This window comes from Pteronotus mesoamericanus, unplaced genomic scaffold (assembly GCF_021234165.1).
Source record: "Pteronotus mesoamericanus isolate MK-2021 breed Mesoamerican mustached bat unplaced genomic scaffold, CSHL_Meso_final scaffold_651, whole genome shotgun sequence".
Classification (NCBI taxonomy): Eukaryota; Metazoa; Chordata; class Mammalia; order Chiroptera; family Mormoopidae; genus Pteronotus; species Pteronotus mesoamericanus.
The window spans coordinates 16,335,946-16,356,750 of record NW_026555325.1 but is presented as its reverse complement, the minus strand read 5'-3'; the positions used below and the strand labels follow the sequence as shown (position 1 = coordinate 16,356,750).

The window sequence follows — 20,805 nt, the reverse complement described above, 5'->3', positions numbered from 1 at the left end:
TCGTTGGCTATGAGAAGCTCCAGCCACATGGAGTTCTATGTGGAGGCACCGTGGATGACAGGCTCCACTGAGCTTACAGCCTTTGAGTCATCACAGCCTAGAAACTAGACATAGGAATGAAGAAGCCTTTGAATGAGTTCCTGTCTCTAGTCCATCAGACCTTCCCTGATGAGGCCCTCGGCGTGATGGGGCAGGACAATCATCTCTGCCCTGCCCAGCATGACTTCCTGACCCACAGAATCTATGAGCCAAATAAAACTAAGTGTGGGGTCATTTATTATGCACAAACAATAAAAGCAACAATTAATAAACAGTCCAGAAAAGCATCACTGGGACTTTGCCTCCTGATCCTAGGAAGAGGGACTGGCTATAGAAGAGTCTCAGTGAATTAGTTTAATCTAATTCTGGCCTGATATGGTAAAAAACACACATGCTCTAGAACTGTAGCTCTCACAGTCTGAGGTCTGATGCATTGTTCATAGTTCAATAAGACTAAAAAAGAAAAAAAGTACCCTTCTCTCCATGTTAAAAATTTTACCCCTGAAGGAATTATCCGGACGGTCTTGTGCTGGATTTATAATCTTACACCCACAAATGTCCAAGACGTTGGATTAGATGGGAATAAACGCAGAGGGATGCTGGAAGGACACCAAAATGTCTGCTCTCCTTCCTGCCCAATTTGGTCCACTGTAAATAAAACTTGACAGGCTTTCTTAAATCAACTTAATAATGTGTAGCACAAGTGCTTTCAGATGCCCAGGAGCTAAACCACATCAGCTTTCTTAGGAAGCCTTCTAGCAAGAGGGAAAATAATGGATACTGCCAAGAGTGTCGTGCACGAGAGAGCTGGTGGCCTTGAGTGACTCATTCACAAGGCTCCATCTATCTGTACTGGAAGGTCAAATGTGGAAAGGAGTTGGGCCTTTAATAACCCAACTCAGGCCTCAGACTGATTTGTTAAAGCCAGACGCTGTCATGTTGGAAGCAGATGAGAACACAGTTATAATCGATCTGGAATCCTGATGAATTCCAGGTGCACCTCCCAGCAGCCCGGGGGAGCTGGTAGCTCACAGCCCTCAGAGGGTTTTATTACTGTCATAGGAGGTGATTCTGTTGCAGACGCTACGAGATCTCGGTACATTTTCCCCTTTGATTTCAAATGGGAGGGTTTTTTGGGGATTTTTTTTTTTTTGCCATTTTGGAAACTCGTAAAGGCAACTTCAGATATATCAAAGAACATAATGGAAAAAAGAAGGAAGACCAAGAAAAACTGAGGAGAGCAGGCCTAGATAGAAGGTTCCTAAGGAAATTGCATTAAATAGTGTTTATGACTCTCCAGTGGGGCTAGCTGATGTCCTTAACCAGTAAGTACCGTTTTATGACCCAGCAAATTGCTAGCTACGGTCCTTGCTGTTTGAGAGAGGAGAAAAAGCATGACCAGACCCCCAAATAGTGTTTATGGTGGCCAGGCCGTGAGGGCACAGCCTGAGAGCTGAGCTACGTTTTAGGGGCAGCTTCCCATTTTCCGGGCCTGTTTCTCGAGGCTCCTTGTCACTTCTGCGCACTTTTCAACAGCCTTCCAATCAACCTTTTCCTCTGTATGGTAGAGTCTTTGCTTCTTGCAAACAAGACCCTGAACTAAAGGAAATGCCAAAAGGATGACCTTGACTTCCAAATGTTTTTTTCTGTCTATTAGGCCAAATGCTCAAAAATATATAGTTGCCATGCAACTAAAAAAGTATCGATTTAGGGAAGATGGTAAGATGTCCTCCCACATGGCTAAGCTAGCCAGTAAGAAAAAACATGACTCCTTGTTCTCACCCTTGTTCTCAACTTAGGACCGTAAATCTTCACAAAGAGATGTTTTCAACACCAAAACCAGATTCATTAATTCTCTTTATTTGAAAAAAAGATTTTTTTAATCTTCACCCAAGGATATGTTTATTGGTTTTTAGAGAGCAGGGAGGGAGAGAGAGAGACTGATATGAAAAACATCAATCAGTTGCATTCTGTATGTACCCTGACCGGGGGATTGAACCCACAACCTAGGTATGTGCCCTGACTGGGAATCGAACCTGCAACATTTTGGTGTATGGGATGATGCTCCAACCAACTGAGCCACCAGTCAGGGCTGGAAAAAAAATTTTTTTTAAACTATAGAATTCAAGGAAAATAACGGTTGATTTAACAGTTTAGTTTTCATCTGCTCACTACTATACTCATATTGTCAGGTATGTCACAAATGACGGCTGGTACAAGTTTACCACCTGAATTAATGTATTAAAATTCATTTATCACCATATATATACATTGAGATGTTTACTCAGTAAATCAGGCTTAGGCTCCAACCCCTACACCCCCCAAAAGTAAGGCCTTGGGTTAATATTCTTACCACTCTCAGATATCATCATATTGAAAGTGCTCCCTTTTTTCCTAAAATATGTACTTCGGATATAAGACATGCAGCAAGATTCTTTGCAAAAAAGAGAAAAAGAAAGTAAAAGAAAGCCAAAGTTGCTGGAATTCTGAATATTAACTGAAATATGAGAATTATATAATCATACATACAAATCTATCAAGAGGTAAAAGATACTTTCCTTCAATTTACATTGGAATTAAGGAGTGGTGGTCACATAGGACAGAATGGGTTTGCTGGCTGAAGAAATAGAGGGAGGAAATTCTGCTCTATGTATAACATGTGTGGTCTTTAAGTGTTCTTTTAGCAGCTGGTGCCACATCGTCACAGTGTGTGGTGCTCTACCAATGATCAAAGCCCAAGGGTCTGGCTACTCTACTGCATATTACTTTATGTAAAAATAAATACTGGTGCCTGATACTGAACCCCACCACCACCATACCCCATTTCCCACTGTAAAGACAGGGATTACCCCTCCGTCCTTCTTAAGGAGATGAATGGAATCTTAATTTACTAAATGGAATAAAAAGCTTTAAAAACAATCTTCTTGTGGGCAGACTCCTCTTTGGCCCCACTCCCTGGTATCCTGGTACCTGGTATGGTGTTCTCTCTGCCAGAAGCAGCTCAATAGGTATTACTCACTGACCAAAACCCTATTTGCACAGGCATCTGAGATCATAGGACAACTTTTCCTAATCAGGAACAGCTGGTTCCCAAACCACCCTAAACCCAAAAGATTCCAATGACATTTTGGCTAAAAGATTAAAGAATACACCCTTCACTGTGATGTTTAAGAAAAATAAGATCCACTCACATAAAGAAGGGAGAAAAAGAAAAAAGGCAGAAATTTAAAAGCCTCTGGGCTGTGAGTGGCATTACTTTTTTTTTTTTTTTTAAGAAAACAAGATTGATACAAAAACACTTTTTCACCCTAAGACCGAACAGGTAAATAAGTTGATGCTCTTGGGACCTATCCATGAGAATAAGGTTTCTCAGGGGCATGCGCCCGCCCTGTCCTCATCCACATGGCTATAAGAATAATCCCTTTGCTTGGTCTGTCCACCCAGGCACCACAGCCTGAGGTTAATGCAGGCCAGCAGCACACACAGAACCAGCTCTGTCCTTGTCCCTTCTCCCACAGGGCATAGTTTCTTGCAGATGCAAATGCCTGTCTAAGGAGAATCAGAACTTCAACACCCACCATTACTCTTACGTAATTACAGAAATGAAGCAGATTTTAAAGCTCTAAAAATTCAAAGTCAAAAATTAATTAGTTCTCATCACAACTAGCCAGTTATTAGATTGTTTAATTAAGCACACACTATACTCTAAATGCCTAAGCCACATACAATGCTAACACCAGAAAACCAAAACTCATTTTCTGTAAGTATTTGTGTACCTATTACATATGAGAAAAACATTCTAGCTTACCTAAGGGAAACCAAAATTAACATTCATCTCATAAATGGCTGACTTTAATTAACATTGATTCTATACAATTACAATTTCAGGACATAATTTGACCTGCAGCATAATCAGGTGCTTGTTATATAGCTTATATTATAACAAGGGTCAGTGATAATAACAAGGGTCAGTGATAACTGCAGAGTAATTGTTTCTAGTATGAAAAAGGTGTGCTATGTGATAACGTTCACAGGAGGCAGGGTTGGGGGTGTGTCTCCAAGGTGCTAACTCAAGATTTCCCTCAGGAGATTCATACAGAACTGAGCCCCAACATCACCTGAAACGAAGTGCAGAATGAGGAACACTAAATCCTGACCCTGGCCTGTGTCTGTCTCTTATCTGGCTATATGACTGTGGCAAACAATATATCTGAAATTTTAGTTTATTCTTCTGTAAGAGGAGAAATTGATATTTGCTTCACTGATGTTCTTATAGAATCCAATGATTTCCTGTGTTTCTGGCACAGCCCTAGCGTATATAGTAGGTCCTCAATACATACTAGCTGTGTTCTACTCCAGAGGCTCCCGGAAAAGATGAGAGAAAGTTTGGAAGTCTCTGGAAGTCTCTCTCATCTGCATTTTAATCTAATTTGGGTCTTAATCCAGAAGTATTTGGAAACAAATGGGATTGCCAGAATAAGGCACAACATGGCTGAGGATCCTATGGTAACCTCCAAGCACCTTCAATTACTTCTGTAATGTCTCTCGCCTCAAAGTAGCCTCCGGTGTCAGGCACACACTAGGAGACCTAACAGGCTCTCCCCTTGGCAGTATAGCGTTGCACACCACCACCTCGGGAAACTGGCTGTCATTGCAGTTTTGACGTCTTCATACTTTGGGTCAGAACACTTGGTATCACACTATTCATATATAATTGTTTCCTCTTTTGCAGTCATTTAATTTCCATTTTCAGTGATGAATGTCCATCAGTTTATTGTTTTCCTGTGACAGGATCCCCTGGCTAAGAATACACACTGCTGAAACTGGTGCCTGTGTAGATTTGCTAAGTTTCTCATAGTATCCAGCAAAGTAATGATAATACATGTGATTTATGGAAAATAACTATAAGGAAAGAGTTCATGGAGCTTACATGGTGGATGCTCAAGTATCAACCACAATGAAACTACATACATTTAACAAAACCTGTTTTCAACTTGGCTATCCCATGTTCTCTAAAGAAAAATGAGTACTGCAAATAGTTTTTAACTTTTCTCGGAAATGACACACCAAAGAAAGTTTAATGCATCCATTTAAACTACTTAGACTAATCATTACTCCCTCAGTGACGTCTTAGAAAATTAACTATTATACCACTTAGACCCGAGAATAAATAAAAAGATTAAATCATTTGGTTCAAAGACGTCCAAATACAAGACGTTTGTGTGAGGATTCTTTTTAAACCTCAAGAGTCTCCTACCTCCTTAAAGTTGTCAAATGCTGATAAAATGATTTCGTGCCCGCCTCTGACAAGACAAACAGCTGCCAGCAATTCTAACACAAGGGCTTTTGTTCTGTCAAAACAAGAAGAAAAGGAAAATCACAAATCAGTGAAAGTGACAAGATGAATCAGCTGTTCTTGATTCCAAGATCAATATGGTAATGAAATATCTGTCCATGTATGTTTTTCAAACTTTCACTATGATGTAGGTATACAAAATTACATATTTAAACATTTACTTACTTAAATAACATGTGATTTATCTAGGGTAGAAAATTTGGAAGGCATGTTTCCCACCCCCTAAATTACAAATTACTCACTAATGAAAATTAATTCTGGGAAGATTAGTCTTTTAGTCCCACCATCAGAATACTCAGTACAATATAGCTGAAAAAGTTTTACTAGTGAGATAAAGACAAAAAGAAACTTGGGAATATTCAGGAAAACAAACCAGTATTCAAAAACTGTCTCTGGTTTTAAAGTCAGAGATACAATATTTGCCAAGAAAGTTCAAAATCAATTGAAATTAATGTTCTACATTTCAAATCTGCCAATTTGCACATGGCCCCACAAAAATCCCCTACAGTAATGCAAGTTTCCATCCTTTCTTCTTCCTCTACAGGAGATCTGAAAGGAGCTGGGTTTTAGCTCTACAGATACAAGGATATTTTCTGTGACTCAAGAAAAGAAAATAAAACTCTTGTCTGAAATATTTTTAGAAGGAGAACCTAGAGACACAGTCCAAGTTTTTTAACACAATGTCAAGGACAGCATTGTTTCTTCATCCTAAGATGACTTCAGTATTTCACCATTTTCTGGACCAAAAACTACTACTGACCTCTTAACAAAGACCGTTCTGATAACCACAATGTCAATTATCGTAAGAAAAATGACTCATGACTTCCCTGTGAGGGAGGGCAGGGACAAAGAGAAGCACGACTGCTTAGGATTCCAGTAAGCTAAAGAAGCAATGACAAAGGTCCAAAGGTTTTCCTCAGGGAAGTCTGAAAGATATCAACATCTAAATAGGACTTCACAGTTTACATTGTATTCCAAATCAGAAAGCATCTAATTTATAACCAGATTCCTTTATTTGAATTAACAGTTTTCTGATACATATTCTATATAAAGTTATCTGATAAAAGGGAACAACACATTTCAGGTGCAGAATGCCTCACCAGAATGTAAAACATGTTAGAATAACTAAAATAAACTAATGGAGACAGGCATCTAGAAGGAAGCTGTGATGGGAATAACACACGGCACTGGCTTTTATAGGAAACTGAATACAAAGGGGAATGTGCATACACAAGTATTTTTTTTATTTGTCTTTCTTTTTTTGTTTGGTAACAGCAGATACATATGTAAATATTGCAAGCTAGGTGTAGACAAGGGATCGTGGTTTTAGTTAGCTTTTGGCAATTCCTGGTGCAGCTAAGTCTGTATCAGTACTGGCATCCTTGCAACCTCACACTCTCCACAGATTTTGCTACATTTGCAAAGATGCTGAGAAATAGGCCTCAAAAGGAATGAAAAATTAAAGAGAAGAAGGAACGGCTGGAGTTGTCACCAGCCGCTGAACTCTGCCATATATAAGAATGTAACTTAGCTGTTCTACAGTGGCCGAGGAATCTACTGACAATGTTATTTCAAAGAGCTGCACTTGAAAGTTTCCAAGCTCTACCTTAGTTAAGTGTTAACTAGCTCTCTCGTTAGATTTAGGCTTGTACATTACAACTCAAGCTTACCTTGGATTCTTGTTGTTCAAGCTTAGTGCAATCTCGTTGACAGCATGTGGATGAGACATGACCATGTTGAAACCATACTGAAATGAATGTGGAAAAAAAACAAAGCTTTAGCAGTCAGTTTAGGGGAGTGACAATGTTGAATAAAAACAAAAAACTGAAATTTCCATCTACTGTAATTTCTACCATCATAAATGCATTGATGTCTCTCGTATATCAGTCTCTAAACATATTCCCTAGAAAAATTTCAGGAAGCATGCTACTATTAAGGGACCCTATTTCCATTCGTTATGACTGAACTCCCTGTTTCTCTTCATTAAAATGGTGCAAAAGCTCCCAGCCAGGAATTTTCACCCCTGGTTGCTCACTAAAATCACCTGCAAGAGCAAACAAAACAAAACATGGACTGTCACAGACAGGACCCTGGCACTGGAATCTTTTCAAGCTTTCAGAGGGACTCCGCTGTCGGCCCAGTGGATCGCCACTGCACCTGCGCTGGCTCTGCGCAATGTCTGACAGGACTGAAGCTGAGGTGCACCTGTGCCGCTCTGAGGCCTGTTACTTCGTCCTTCTATTCAATGAAGTTCAACAACAGGCTCAAGAATCATTCTTGCTTCTGCTGACCTGACGAATTTTTCCTTTCCCTCCAAACTTGCCTCTTAGCTCATGACCTTATTTCCAATGACACTGAGAAAATATAAGCAGAAAACAACTTCCAAAAGCTTCCACCATCCCATGAACCCGCCCACATAGATGTGTGGATTACCTCCTCCCTTCTTCCTAAAGACAAACTCTCCCATGCTCCAACCTAGGACCAATCCCTTCATTTGATTCCCCGATCCCATTCCCTCTCCCTACTCAAGAGCACATCTACTCCAGCAATTCTCCCATCCCCTATCATCATTTTTCTCTCTCTGATTCATTACCATTAACATAAAGACATGATAGAAATTATCTTACCCTAAGCAACCAACAACAACCAAAAATCTCTCGACCCTCTGCCCAGTGTCCAGCTACTGCCTCATGTCTCTGCTCTTTTACAGCAAAACTCGAACACTCAGACTCCCATTCTTCTCCTCCTGTTCTCTCCTGACGCCACTCCAACCAGACATTTCATCACCACCACTCCAGGGAAACTGCGCGTGCCAGGATCACCAACGTCCCACACTTTGCTGGAGCCAATGGTTGACCCTCACTCATCTTACATGACGTAGCAGCAGCACCGGACACAGTGAGCACGCTCTGTCCTTGGCATCCACCTCCCTGCCTACTTCTAATTCTTGCTAGCTAGTTTTTCCTCATCGCTCTGACATTTAAACAGAATGCCCCGTGGTTATCTGGAACCTCTTTGCTTCTCTGCATATCCCTGTTGATCACACTTCCCTGGCTTCACATCCCATCTATTAACTTCCAAATTCATATCTCCAGCCAGACCTCTGCCTTGCACTCGAGATGGAATGTCTGAACACCTACTCAAGGTCTCTATTTGGATGTCCTTGGACATCTCAAAGTTAACACCCTCCAAAAAGAACTCCTAATCATGCGTCCCAAATCCACTCATCTGGCAGCCTACCCTATCTTAGTAGACATCATCTCCACCAAACAGGGGCCAGGACGAACACCTTGGAACCCTACCCCGCACCACTATCCAATGCCACCACCCCCCACCACTATCCAACGCCATTGCCTGTACCATCAAACTCAAAACAGAATCCAGCCACCTGTCATCATGTCTACTCCCACAATCCTCGTCCACACCACCATCAACACTCACCTAAATTAATGCAACACCCTCCTAAATGGTCTGCCCCCTTTTGTCTTTGCCTCTCAAGATTAATCCTAAACACACAGACCAGAGTGATCATGTTAAATTCAATGTCAGATCAATTCACACTCTTCCTCAGAACGTATTAGTAGCTTTTCATTCATACTGAAGCCAACGTCCTTTCACGGGCTTGTAAAGCCCTACACAATCAAGAAGTCCTGCTAGCTTCAGTTTTGTCTTCTACTTTTCCCTCTTCCTCATTCTGATCCAGCTGACCTGCCCTCTTTTCTGTACCTGGAGGACATCAGACTTATTCCTGTCTCAGGGCCTTTGCTCTCGCTCTCTTCTCTGCCTGGAATCTTCTTTCAATAATATCCCTTACCCTGTCACCTCATTTAAGTTGTTACTAAAATGTTATCTTCTTGGTGACACTTTCCTGGATGGCCTATTTAAAACAGAACCCACATTTTTATCACTGCCTATTTCTATTTCCTGATTATTTTTTCTACAGCACTTAGTAACAATTTTTGGGAGCCAGTCTTGATGGGTTCAAATCTGCTCCATCACTTATTAGCCATATAATCCTGGGCAAATTACTTCTTTGTCTAGTCCCTCTCTCAGTTTTCTCATCAATAAAATGAGGAGAGTAATAGCATCAATCTCACAGGACTATTATGAGATTTACATTAATTAATAGGTTTAAAAGCACTAAACCGATAGGAAGTACTTATATGTTAGCTTTCATTTCATCGTCATCATCATTATCTGGAACACTATAAAGTTTACCAGTTATTTATCATCTGACTCCCTCGCTAGAAAGCATGTTCACTAGGATATTTATTTTTTTTTAACACTTTTTTCCCTGTGCTAAGAACAGGGTCTGACAATGCTCAAAAATATTAAATGACTGAAAAAGGATAAATGTATGTTTCCCTTCTTTAACTCAATTCAGCACCATTATGTTGTGTTTGAAGTCAAGTACTGACCCCCTACATACATATTTATTTTCCATTTCTTCTTGGATCCACCTGTAGCTTCCTTATAAATGGAAATCAAATCCTATTTTTATATATGAATTATGTTTTTCTAATTCTCACCTTGGTTTGCCTATCTAGTTACTGTGGACCATGTCAGTTAACTGGCTATCCCAGGCTTTAACTTCCACTTTGTGGTTAGGATTAATCCAACCCACACACTGCGCTCTCCCTCCTCTTGTTGCTCAGAGTGGAGATAACCTACATCACAATCACCTGAAGAGGCATCTGTATTTGCAACCGGAAGCCCCATGTGCTTCTTACAAATATTAGGACCCACTGGGTCCAGCAGACAGAAAGTGCAACTTCTTGCTTCTTCACCACAGGACACTTTGAGAACCGATGATCACCCCTTGTGTGAGTCTGTTCATTCCAAATGTTCCACAGTTGTCCCACTGCTGTCCACGACCAATGGCTTACGCCGTCTTAACAAGTCACAAACATTTACCAAGTAACCTAGACAAGTGTATCACTGTAGAAGGCAAACCTCCCCTTTAAATACATTATCAATGCAAATTAAAATATGAGGGAAAGGAATTAAATCTTGAGTATTAGAACAAACCAGACCTTTTCCAATAGAATCTCATTAAATCCTTATATTTACTTCAAATAGAAATAATACAAGGAAACCAAAAAGAACAAGATTGGAGTCTGACAAATTCAGATTTTTGTCAAGGATGAGAAACAGAAACATACCTGATAATTCATGATGGCACGTAAACACATGATACAGACATGCACGTCATCTTTCTTACTGACTAATCTTGAATTTTTCAAGGTTCTTCTGCTTGGCAAAGTATTATATCTATAAATTAAAAAGAAAACTTCTATAAAACTATAGATTACACTCTTAGCATAGGCACAAGCACTTACAAACATGGACATTGTTCTCAACCTTTACCTGTACCTATTTGAGGACTGCAGGTCAAAACCACAAATAAACCCATTACCAAAAAGCTATCCCTGTAGCTGTGAGATGCACATAATTGTGTGTACCAGTTACCACTTGCCGGGCCAGATACCCATAAACAATGAAACTCAATGCCACTCAAACATGTAACAAATTGGACTATGTGGGACCCAACAATCCCCAGCTCCTGACCAGTAGGTCAAGCAAGATTTGCAGAGATGATCTGAGACAACATGCATGTAGACTGCATTTGCAAACAAGTGAAAGGACAACACTTAGCTCATATATAGACCTCACGGACATTATTTTAAATGCATCTTGCCATGGTGCTCGTAGGAGTCCAGGATTCAGAGTTTAAGCGTAGGCAAGGTTACGCACCAGCAACTTTGATAGCAGCCTGTGTTATTAGACCTTAATGGTATGCATAGCCTTAATTGTACATAAATGCCTCCACCGCCTGAGCCCTCACCTAAAGCCTGCAATGGCAGCTGAAACTTGGATAGGAATATGCTGATATTTCACAGGGTTAAGATGTTTCAATGTTAGGATCTACTCTACAGGCCCAACACTGCTAAGCCTTAGTAGTTGTGTGTGGAGATTTATCAGAGCCTGCATGCAGTAAAGAAGTGACAATGTAAACTTTGTTAAAGTAACTTGGTGCAGGTGGAAGACATGACAACACCGAAGGCAGTTTTCTCTGAAACTCCAAGCCAGAAATAAAGCAAATTTCAAAAGTTGTCAACTACTTTCTTACAGAGTCAATGGCAGAAACGTTCTACAAAATAAGCTATAGCCGTTCCTTTTCAGACTGAACTAATTTAAAATTTTAAGGACGTTAGGATTAACACAGTTTTCAAAAGTTCCACAGGTGCAGGCTAGAAGTTGAAAACTGAATTGACAGTTTTGTTTGAGACTGTTCAGCTGAGCAGCCTGTTTTAATTTTATTTTCTATTAAAAAACTGTCAAACGAAAGAAGAAAGATTCTATCACATGAGCCAAGTAAATTTTTGATAAAGAGTAGAATACACCACTTTCCTCAATATACCTGAATGTGTAAAACTTAGCTTGCTCACCATGCTGGTTATAAGAAGAATGCTTTATTCAAGGACTTCCTACGATATTCACACTGGGAAATATTTCAGCAATGGAAGTTGGGCTCATTCATTTTTTAATGCAAAAACAAAGTTAAGGAAACAAATGCAGATTTTGGTGCTTGTAAGTCCCACTTCAACATCTAAAATGTGACTTTAAAATGTGTCACTTTGCCATAACCCCTACCGAAGCAGGACTGCTAACACAGTTGATGGAGGTCTCAGAGAGACTGGTGCCCCTTCAAACAATGACCACACGCCAGGGTGGCCCAGGAATATGCAATCTTTTTAGTCCGCATTTGAAATTCTGTCCCTTCCTCCACCATTCTTATTTTAACATCAGTTTTGTGCTTCTTTAGTGAAATCACTTGTTAAGTATAGAATAGTTGATTACAGGGATAGTTAGTTGTCATTATTAATTAAATGCAATTGTTACTAGTGCACAACTATCTAAGAGTAAGTTTAAAAAGAAAAGGTGATGTCGAGAGAATCAATTGTCCTTTGCTAAATTTTATATATGTGCAGCAATGACTGCAGAAGATCTACTGGCTGAAGCAAACTACTCTTCAAGAAGGCTGGGCAGGTCATTCTACACGGTCACACATTTCTGCTCCACTTCAAAATAAATTTTAATGATTCCAGCAAGTGGATCAAATGTATGCATTGATGGTGTTTCCTAAGGGATGTAAAGTAACACAGCAGGTTCCTTACTTTTATTTATTAATCTAGTTCTTCAGCTACAGTTTAATACTCTAAAGAGCCAAAATGTCTTTGTCATTACTTGCAGAAACCAGCAAAAATTGATTAATTAGGATAGTATTCTATTTACTAAACATTAACACAAAAGGCTTCTTGTTGCAAATGGTTAATTCAAATATATGCTTTGGATCAACACTTAAAATATATTTAATATGAAATAGCACATGCATAGTTATCGATATTAAGGATTTTAGAAACTATACAATATAAGGTGTCAATGAACAAAGATAATGTATTTTCTTTATTAATGTTAGTCTATGGTTAAAAAACCATAGAGCTAAAGCTTTTTACTAAAGTGCATGGTATTTAAAATTATTTTTCTCCAACTTTTGGTTTATTTGGGTATTAAAGCCAACATTTGAACTTGTATTTAAATCATAGCATTACAATAAATACAACACACCACTACAACCAATAAGAACAAGAATCAGAACAAGAACAGAGGAACGAGATCTGTGATGTCATTTCCACCTACCTTTCCTGGCAGAGGTGAGAAAACTGAAGCCCAAAGAAGCAGACCCCCATAGCAAACAGAAGGAAGAGGAGATGAGGTGAGACCAGGCAGACCCCACATCTCCTCACTGGGATTCCAGGCAGTCACTTTCCACAAGATGCTTCTCAACCTGACTCACTGACAATCTGTCCAGTTCCCACAGCCATCTGTGCTGACAAGTTCCTTGTCAAATGTTCACATCCTGTCATCCTGGCCACGTTTTCTGCTTCAGTCCTATACAGGTGTCATTCTCCCTGCCCCTCACCCCCTAGTAATCATTGTACCACACAGGATTAAGGTTTAGTTTGCTGACAATAGTAGCATCTGCGCACTTTCTACAGGACACAGTGGCTAATCCACTTGGTAAGCAAAGTTTTCTTTTTTTAATTCTTTATCTTATATCACCAGGAAAGTGCACATTTTTTTTTAACTTGATAGGTAATTTTGCACTACTCTATTTTGAAATACTCATTCTAAAAGAATTTTCTCCCATTAAATAAGTATACCCTGATTAATGTCACAACTCTTGACTTCTGCAAATACAATATTTGCAAAGGACTTGGTTTAGGGTCACCTTAAATCTCCAAGGCTAGATTTTAGGGACTCCACCACAGGTTAGTATGTACATTAATCTACTCTTCAGCATTCACATTGTCGAATTTGACAAGCTATATAATATTTAGTTTATTTGCTTTGTCATCTGAGTAACTTATTAATCTTTTTTCTTTTTGGACAGGTTTTCAATGCAGCTGAAAAGCACAATAATGATACTACCTAAAAAACCTGTTCCTGTGGATCTGGTTTTAATAGATTCCCCCAAGTTGTCTCCAAAATAGCAAACAAAGTAGGACTAACAATTGATGCAGCCACTTCACCACAACAAAGACACCTGGACAAGGTGAGCAATCTAGAAGATCTGGCCTCTTGTGCTCTCTACCAGCCACAGAAAATCAAAGTGAATCTCTTGTTGAAGCCCCAGAATTGGTTTTATCAAGCATCTACTCTCTATGCAAGACTCTACTAGGTTGCTCAGGGAACATGAAGGATAAAGATGTTGTTTTGGCCCTCGAGGCCTTACCATCTAGCTGAGAAGCAACAGACAACTACTGTCAGATAGTCCTTGTATTAATTATGTGCTCCGTCCACCCTGCAGCCCCAGCCTACCCCTTCTGTTGCATATACATAATCAACGTATAAAATAAAGCCAGTAGCAACACATACACCTGCACAGCACAGTATGGTAGAGTGAAGACAGTTACACCTTCTCAAAGAACTTTTTTGGCAAAGCATCAAACTTAAAATCCTCATATAGTCAACCTTTTCTCAATCAAGCCAGACTTAACTAAGTTAATGTAGACTTACTTTTGGTAACTGTTTTAGTATATGAAAGTTGTTTTAAATGGGGCTCTAATTCAACAAGTAAATATAAAAGGGAGGGACAAATTGTGGGATGAGGATCAAAAAGATGACATGACAATAAACATCACTGAACATGAAGTATTAGCAGTGCGGATTTAAAACGTTCCTGTGTTATGGTTCTTTGAGAGGTGAAACTATAAGATACTGCCATTCGTTATTTCTGTCTATATTTTAAATGTATTACAATAGATGTGTATTACTTTCCAAATAAAGAAATAAACATTGCATTAAAAAAACAATCTCTTGTAGATGGTCCACGGTTAGATCCCCTTGAGACAGAGGGCTAACTGGAGAAGGTGGCCGTGATGCTTTCTCCACTTCAGTCACCCTGTGGAACGCCTGCTAGAAGGCCTCTGGCTGGCCCCGGTCTATCCTCATGAAACACAGGCTAGGGGTTCTGTGAGGAGGCCAATTCCACCACAACACACAGAACCAAAAAACCAAGTATCGCCACCAGAAAAACAAAGCTTTGAAAAATCTTATACTCTGGTGCTGCAAATGTCGAGGTGGGTGTCAATATGCCAGAATACAGGGATTAACAGCTTATTTAGAAAGAGGACGAGGGTAACTGATTAGTGCCACTAAACTCTACCAGGTGTATGAGTCACAGGGATTCCCGTTTGTAGGGTTGGGAAATCACAGCAACAATCAGTCACCAATTAAAAATTCAAACAGCTCAAATGAAACTAGTTATAACTGCCAAGTATTGTGCGTACAGGTGCAGTTGCATAATCATGTTAACAGAAGTAGATGTAATTCAGTATAGTACCTTTGATGGGGTAGATAAGGTTCTATGACACAACCCTCAGGCTGAGCGATCTTCACCTTTCACAAGCAGTGATCAACCTACTTCAGCTATTTGAATGCACTTTCCACAAAGACCTGAGCTTTACGGGAATTAAGCTGGTGACTCAAGAAGAGGTATTGGTGCCTCTTTGGTAAACTGATACCGTTGGCACATGTTCTGTTACACAATTACACAAAACAAAACCAGTTACTATGCTATAATATTCCTTCCCGAAGCTACTACGAGACTACTTGAATAGACTGGAAACCATCCCTCCAGTTCACTGCGGCATACTAAAAATGCCCCTGTGACAGGCAGGCCTGGTGTCTGCCTGGTCTCCTGTGGATAACTGAGGCAGACGAGCTTCAGTCCTGCCCCATGTAGTATGTCTTGAGTGTTCCCAGATTCTGTCAACGGCTAAAAGGCATATTTAACTGAGACTTGCAATTGGCTTCTTCACTAGTGGAGTTGTCAAACCGCATGGTACATCACAGCTTGATCTAGGACGGGGAGGACGAAGGGGCTTGGAAAGACCTTCGGCTCCGTTTATCCCGCTGCGCTGGCTGCCAAGCCAATGGCCTGCACCGTGATTACGGAGCAACTGGTTTTCAAGGGCACTTGGAACTGAAGAAGGAGGGAGGGAGGGAAATAGTTCAAGATAAACCACCGCAAAGCTAGCTGTTCTTACTTAGATTCACTTGTTTTTCCGAATGAATGCTCCCCAGAACTGCAGAAAAACTTTGATTTCTTAAGTACTGGAAAAGTTACCGCTGGCATATTTTGACAGCTTTCTCATTGGTTTTATGGATGAGAGCATTTACGGAGATCCTTACTCCGCCACTTTCACTCACATCCCATAACAGACATTTAGAGATAATTTTCTGTCCAACATACTCATTCTGAAGTGTAACAATTTCCTTCAAGTTTCGGGGAACAGGTCTAATGATGTCCTGAAACAATCAGGTCTTTCTGGTGTGTCGGGCAGGTTCCCGGAGGCTTGGGGATGGAAGAGAACTCCCTTGGATTCCACAGGGAAACACAGGGGAATGAAATATTTGTGGAGTGGTTGAGCCCAGTGCCTGGACCACTGGGGCAGACTATCTAAATGACATTCCGAGACCCCCAGTTCCCCAAGGTGGGCAAGCAGAGCTTTGGGGCTCTAAATGCCCAGACACAAAAGAGAGCTTTCCCACCAGCAGAAAGCAGCCCTGGGTCTCATTTTTGAAGCTCCTGCCATATGTAGGGAAAATAATGAGGAAGGGATATCCAGGGCTGTTTTTTTTTTAAAGGTCTCAGGAGTTTTAAGAAACTCCCGTTTTCTAAGAGGCCATTTTCACAGAAACCCTGTGGGGAAACTGACACCACCAAATTCCTCAGGCCCTTTTCTGCAGCTTTGAGAATTGCCTATTATCTTGTCAAGCACTGAACCAAAACTGAATGTGACCCCAGCATTCAAAGATGAGATGCTACCTGGGAAGGGCTGCTACTGGAATTCAGAAAGGTCCGAGAATATGGAAAGAGATTATAAAATGGACCTAAGATCAAAACCAGAGAGAAATGACTCTAATCATCTGTATTAATTTTATGCACCAGTAGTTATATGTGCCTGAAATAAATGAAGAAATTATAAGTCAATGCTAGCGTGAGTAAAAAGCATAAAAAACAAAGCAAAACAAAGCAATTTTTATAGATATATCTTTTGTTTTTTTTTACTTAATAATTTTTATTGTATTTTTTTCATTACCATTTAGTCCCCTTACACTCGCCTAACCCCTGCAATGGCCACACTGTTGTCCATGTCCTTGAGTCCTTCTTCCTTTTTGTTCAATCCTTCTACCCTCTACCCTCCCCCCAACCTTAGCTGTCAGCCTGCTCTCCATCTATGAGTCTGTTTCTATTTTGCTTGTTAGTTCAGTTTGTTCATTAGACTCCACATATGAGTAAAATCAAAAAAGGTATACAAAACATTTCCTACTTAGGACTATGGTTGACAACTGCCAACTGAGCCACCAAACTCATGTGTGGCAGTGAATCTGCTGAGAAGCAGGTAGTGAGCAGCTCACCCTGCAGAGCGCTGGCTGCGGGTGCGACAAGGAGAGAAGGCAGCTATGTTTTGAAAGGCTTCAGAACGGCTGATCAGTAAATGTCAACCAGCGGACTTATTCTAATAAATGACAAACCAAATAAAACCTGATTGTTTGATTCCTAAAAGCAAAAAGAATTGCAAGACCAGCAAAGGAAATCCAAGGAAGTAGCTCTCTGGGGTCTGCCTGACTACAGATTAGATACATAGGAATTTCTCTCGCCAGCTATGTTAGTAACCTGCATTATGCATAATATTAGCTCCTTGGAGTTCTGGTTAGATTCCTGTTTTGCTGTCCATAAACAACTACTCATTTGTAAGGGAACTACAGTTATTTTGAAGTAGTTCCTCATTTTTAGGGATATAACAGGCAAGGGGACTAGATAAAACTAAAAAGCTTCTTTATGGGAAAGGAAAAGAATCAGTGTGAAAAGGTAAGCTATGGAATGAGAGGGAATATTGGCCAAATATCTGACAAGGGGTTAATATGCAAAATACATTAAGGAACTCCCTACAACTCACTAGCAAGAAATTAAGTAACCTCATTAAAACATGAGCAAAGCACTTGAATAGAATTTTTCCAAAGACACACAAATAGCCAAAAGGTATAAAAAGATACTCATCACTGAAGGTCAGGAACATTCAAATCAAAATCACAGTGAGATAACACTTCATATCTGTCAGGATGGCCACTTGCAAAAAAAAAAAAAAAAAGATAACTGTGGGCAAGGATGTGGAAAAATGGGAACCCTTGCGTACTGTTGGTAGGAACGTAAATTTCATAGTAAATTTTACTACAAAAAACAATACGTGAGAGTTCCTAAAAAAATTACAAATAGGATTGTTACGATCTGACTCACTTTTGAGTATTTATTCAAAGGAATTAAAATCAGGATCCCGAAGAGATATATGCACTCCTGTGTTCATTGCAGCATCATTCCTAATAGCCAAGATGTCGAAATAAGCTACCTAAATGCCCATCAATGGACAAGTGAATAAACAAAATGTGGTAAATACATACAATGGAATATAATTCGCCTTAAGAAAGAAGGACATTCTGTAATATGTAGCAACATGGATGAAATTTGAGGGCCATTACACTAAGTGAAATAACCCAATTACAGAAGAACAAATGCTGTAGGATTCTTTTTATATGAGGTATCTAAAATAGTCAAACTCACTGAAGCAGAGAGTAGGATGGTGGGCATCAGGGCCGGTGGGGTGGGGGTGATGGAAGTGAGGAGTTGCTAATTAACAGGCACAAAGTTTCAGTTATGCCAGGTAAATAAATTCTAGAGACCTGCTGTAAAACTTGTGCCTGTTAACAATATTGAATTGTACACTTAAAATTTTGTTAAAAGGATACATCACAAGTTAAGTGTTTTTACCACATTAAAAAATAAAAATCAGTACATTGAGAAAACAATGGTGATAAATTTAAGAATAACCAATAATCAATGTGTCTATGATCACTCTAGGAGTACAAGAGAAAGACTACTACTCTTGAGAAAAAGCTAGATGTGACCAAATACTGGATTTTGATCAGAGATCTATACCTGCAAAGACCCAAACAGTAAACCCAAATATGGAAGCTGCTGTTCAACCAGCAATGCCTTGAAATAAGTTAGATCACATATGCTTATATTGTCTTAACATATGCTTATTTCTAGACATTTAGACATTTTTTTTTCCCTTTAACAAGGAAACTATTTAGAAAGTTACAGAGGTAAAAGAAGTGAGCCATGGAAGGAATGAGCCAGCTGGGCTGCATGGGCTCAGGAAACAAGTTATGGAGGCAAAAGAAGGGCCCTCAGAGCTTTGGAGAACAAAAGGCAAAGAAAGCACACCTGGGGGAAGAAAAAGGGATAAAGGCATGAGTGTGCTCAAGACAGAGAGAGAGTCTGCTAGACATTTTCTCGGATGTGGATTATGGGCATGTCCTCTGAGCCTGTATTGGCCACAGGCAATATATTATTACTGCAACACCTTCCATGAACATTTCCTGAGCCGACCTCATCAGGCCCTGTCAGAGTTGAGCAAAAAAAAAGGGGGGTGGAGCAGTGGCAGGTGGTTTCCAAACTCTCCTGTGAAGCTTCCATGCCAACATCTGTGAGATTTCTAATTTCTAGGTTCTGACAGCAACAGGAAAAAAAATGTATGTGTGTGTACACACACACACACTTTTTTTTTACAAGAATTTTCAAACTGTCTAACTATTCAGATATCAAACTAATGTCTACCTGTAAATAAAGAACTACTTTGAAACTACTTTGAAAGCTAATGTAAGGGTTCAAACCAACTGAAATACAATGCCAACTGGGTATGTCACATAACTTGGCATAATTGTACTAGTCTTTCATGGTTCCAAGGTCTGGGCTAATAGAATGTTCCCAAGATTTGGGGTTTTAGGTTTCCTCTTTCTTACCCTTCAGACATGACGTTACTTGGGCATATTTTTTCTATCATTTAAACTCATAAAATATATGATGCTAAACTAAATGAGCCAAGCATTTTTCTGACACTCTCTATAGCCAAAAGAAACAGAGCTTAAAGAGTTTAACCCAGATAGTTCAAGTGGGGGTAAAGGGATGGAGGGAAATAGAGACAGAGAGAAAAATGTACACAAAGCTCCTAATGAAACTTTTTTATAGTTACTAAAATTTTCTATTCATCTACATTTCCCATTACAGGACCAAATGATATCTAGAACAGAACGTGTAAATCAAAAGGTCTCAGTATATCCTTTTTGAACAAAGTAAATGAATACTCTTCCATCATATAAATGGAGAGCGATTATTTGTCTTAATTTTCTGATTTTTCATTTTAGTCCCTTTGACAAAGGCATTTGCTATTGAGTAGCTAGTTAATTGGGATGCACCCCTATGTGAAGTATGCAACAAACCCATCTATCTCCTGTGACCTATAGATAGAAATATTTCTGTTATCCCTAATTATCTCTTCTTTTCTCAAACCTTCAGTAAATCACTGCTAGTGAGCTAAAATGACAATTCAATAACCTGGCTTTCAAAATGCTACGTAAACTGGCTCTAAACTACTTCCAGCCAGGTTCAGCTATTCATTGTTCCCTAAACAAACCATGCGGTCTTACCACTGAACCACTGCTCATATTACCCTCTCTACTCTTCTCCTTTCCTAGCCACTCCTCCAAGTCTTACTCACTGTCATTTCATATCCAGACCACATTATGAATCCTCTGTAGCTTTTGTTGTTCACTCTAGCCTCTAAACTTCCATATCGTTAGTTTTGCTTATACTCATATGACATTTAATGTATGTTAGGTTACATATGCACCAGAACACGCAAACATATATACACTTTTTCTCAATCAAATCATAAAGACACTGTAACACAGCAGAAAAAAGTCAGGAGACTTTGATTGTA

General features: G+C 39.7%; 1 protein-coding gene across 6 annotated transcripts in view; it reads right to left on the bottom strand.

Annotated features, from left to right (window-relative positions):
• FMNL2 (formin like 2) overlaps window positions 1-20,805 on the bottom strand; it is a 300,538-nt gene that overhangs the window by 63,710 nt on the left and 216,023 nt on the right. For all 6 annotated transcript variants that reach the window (XR_008528208.1, XR_008528209.1, XR_008528210.1 and 3 more), the window contains 3 exons: window positions 10,558-10,666; window positions 7,066-7,142; window positions 5,297-5,390 (listed from right to left, as the gene is read on the bottom strand). Coding sequence is in view for 3 of the 6 variants with exons in the window: in XM_054562400.1 (XP_054418375.1) it covers window positions 5,297-5,390; window positions 7,066-7,142; window positions 10,558-10,666 (280 nt within the window). In the remaining 3 variants the exon portion in view is untranslated. The remainder of the gene's footprint in view (window positions 1-5,296; window positions 5,391-7,065; window positions 7,143-10,557; window positions 10,667-20,805) is intronic.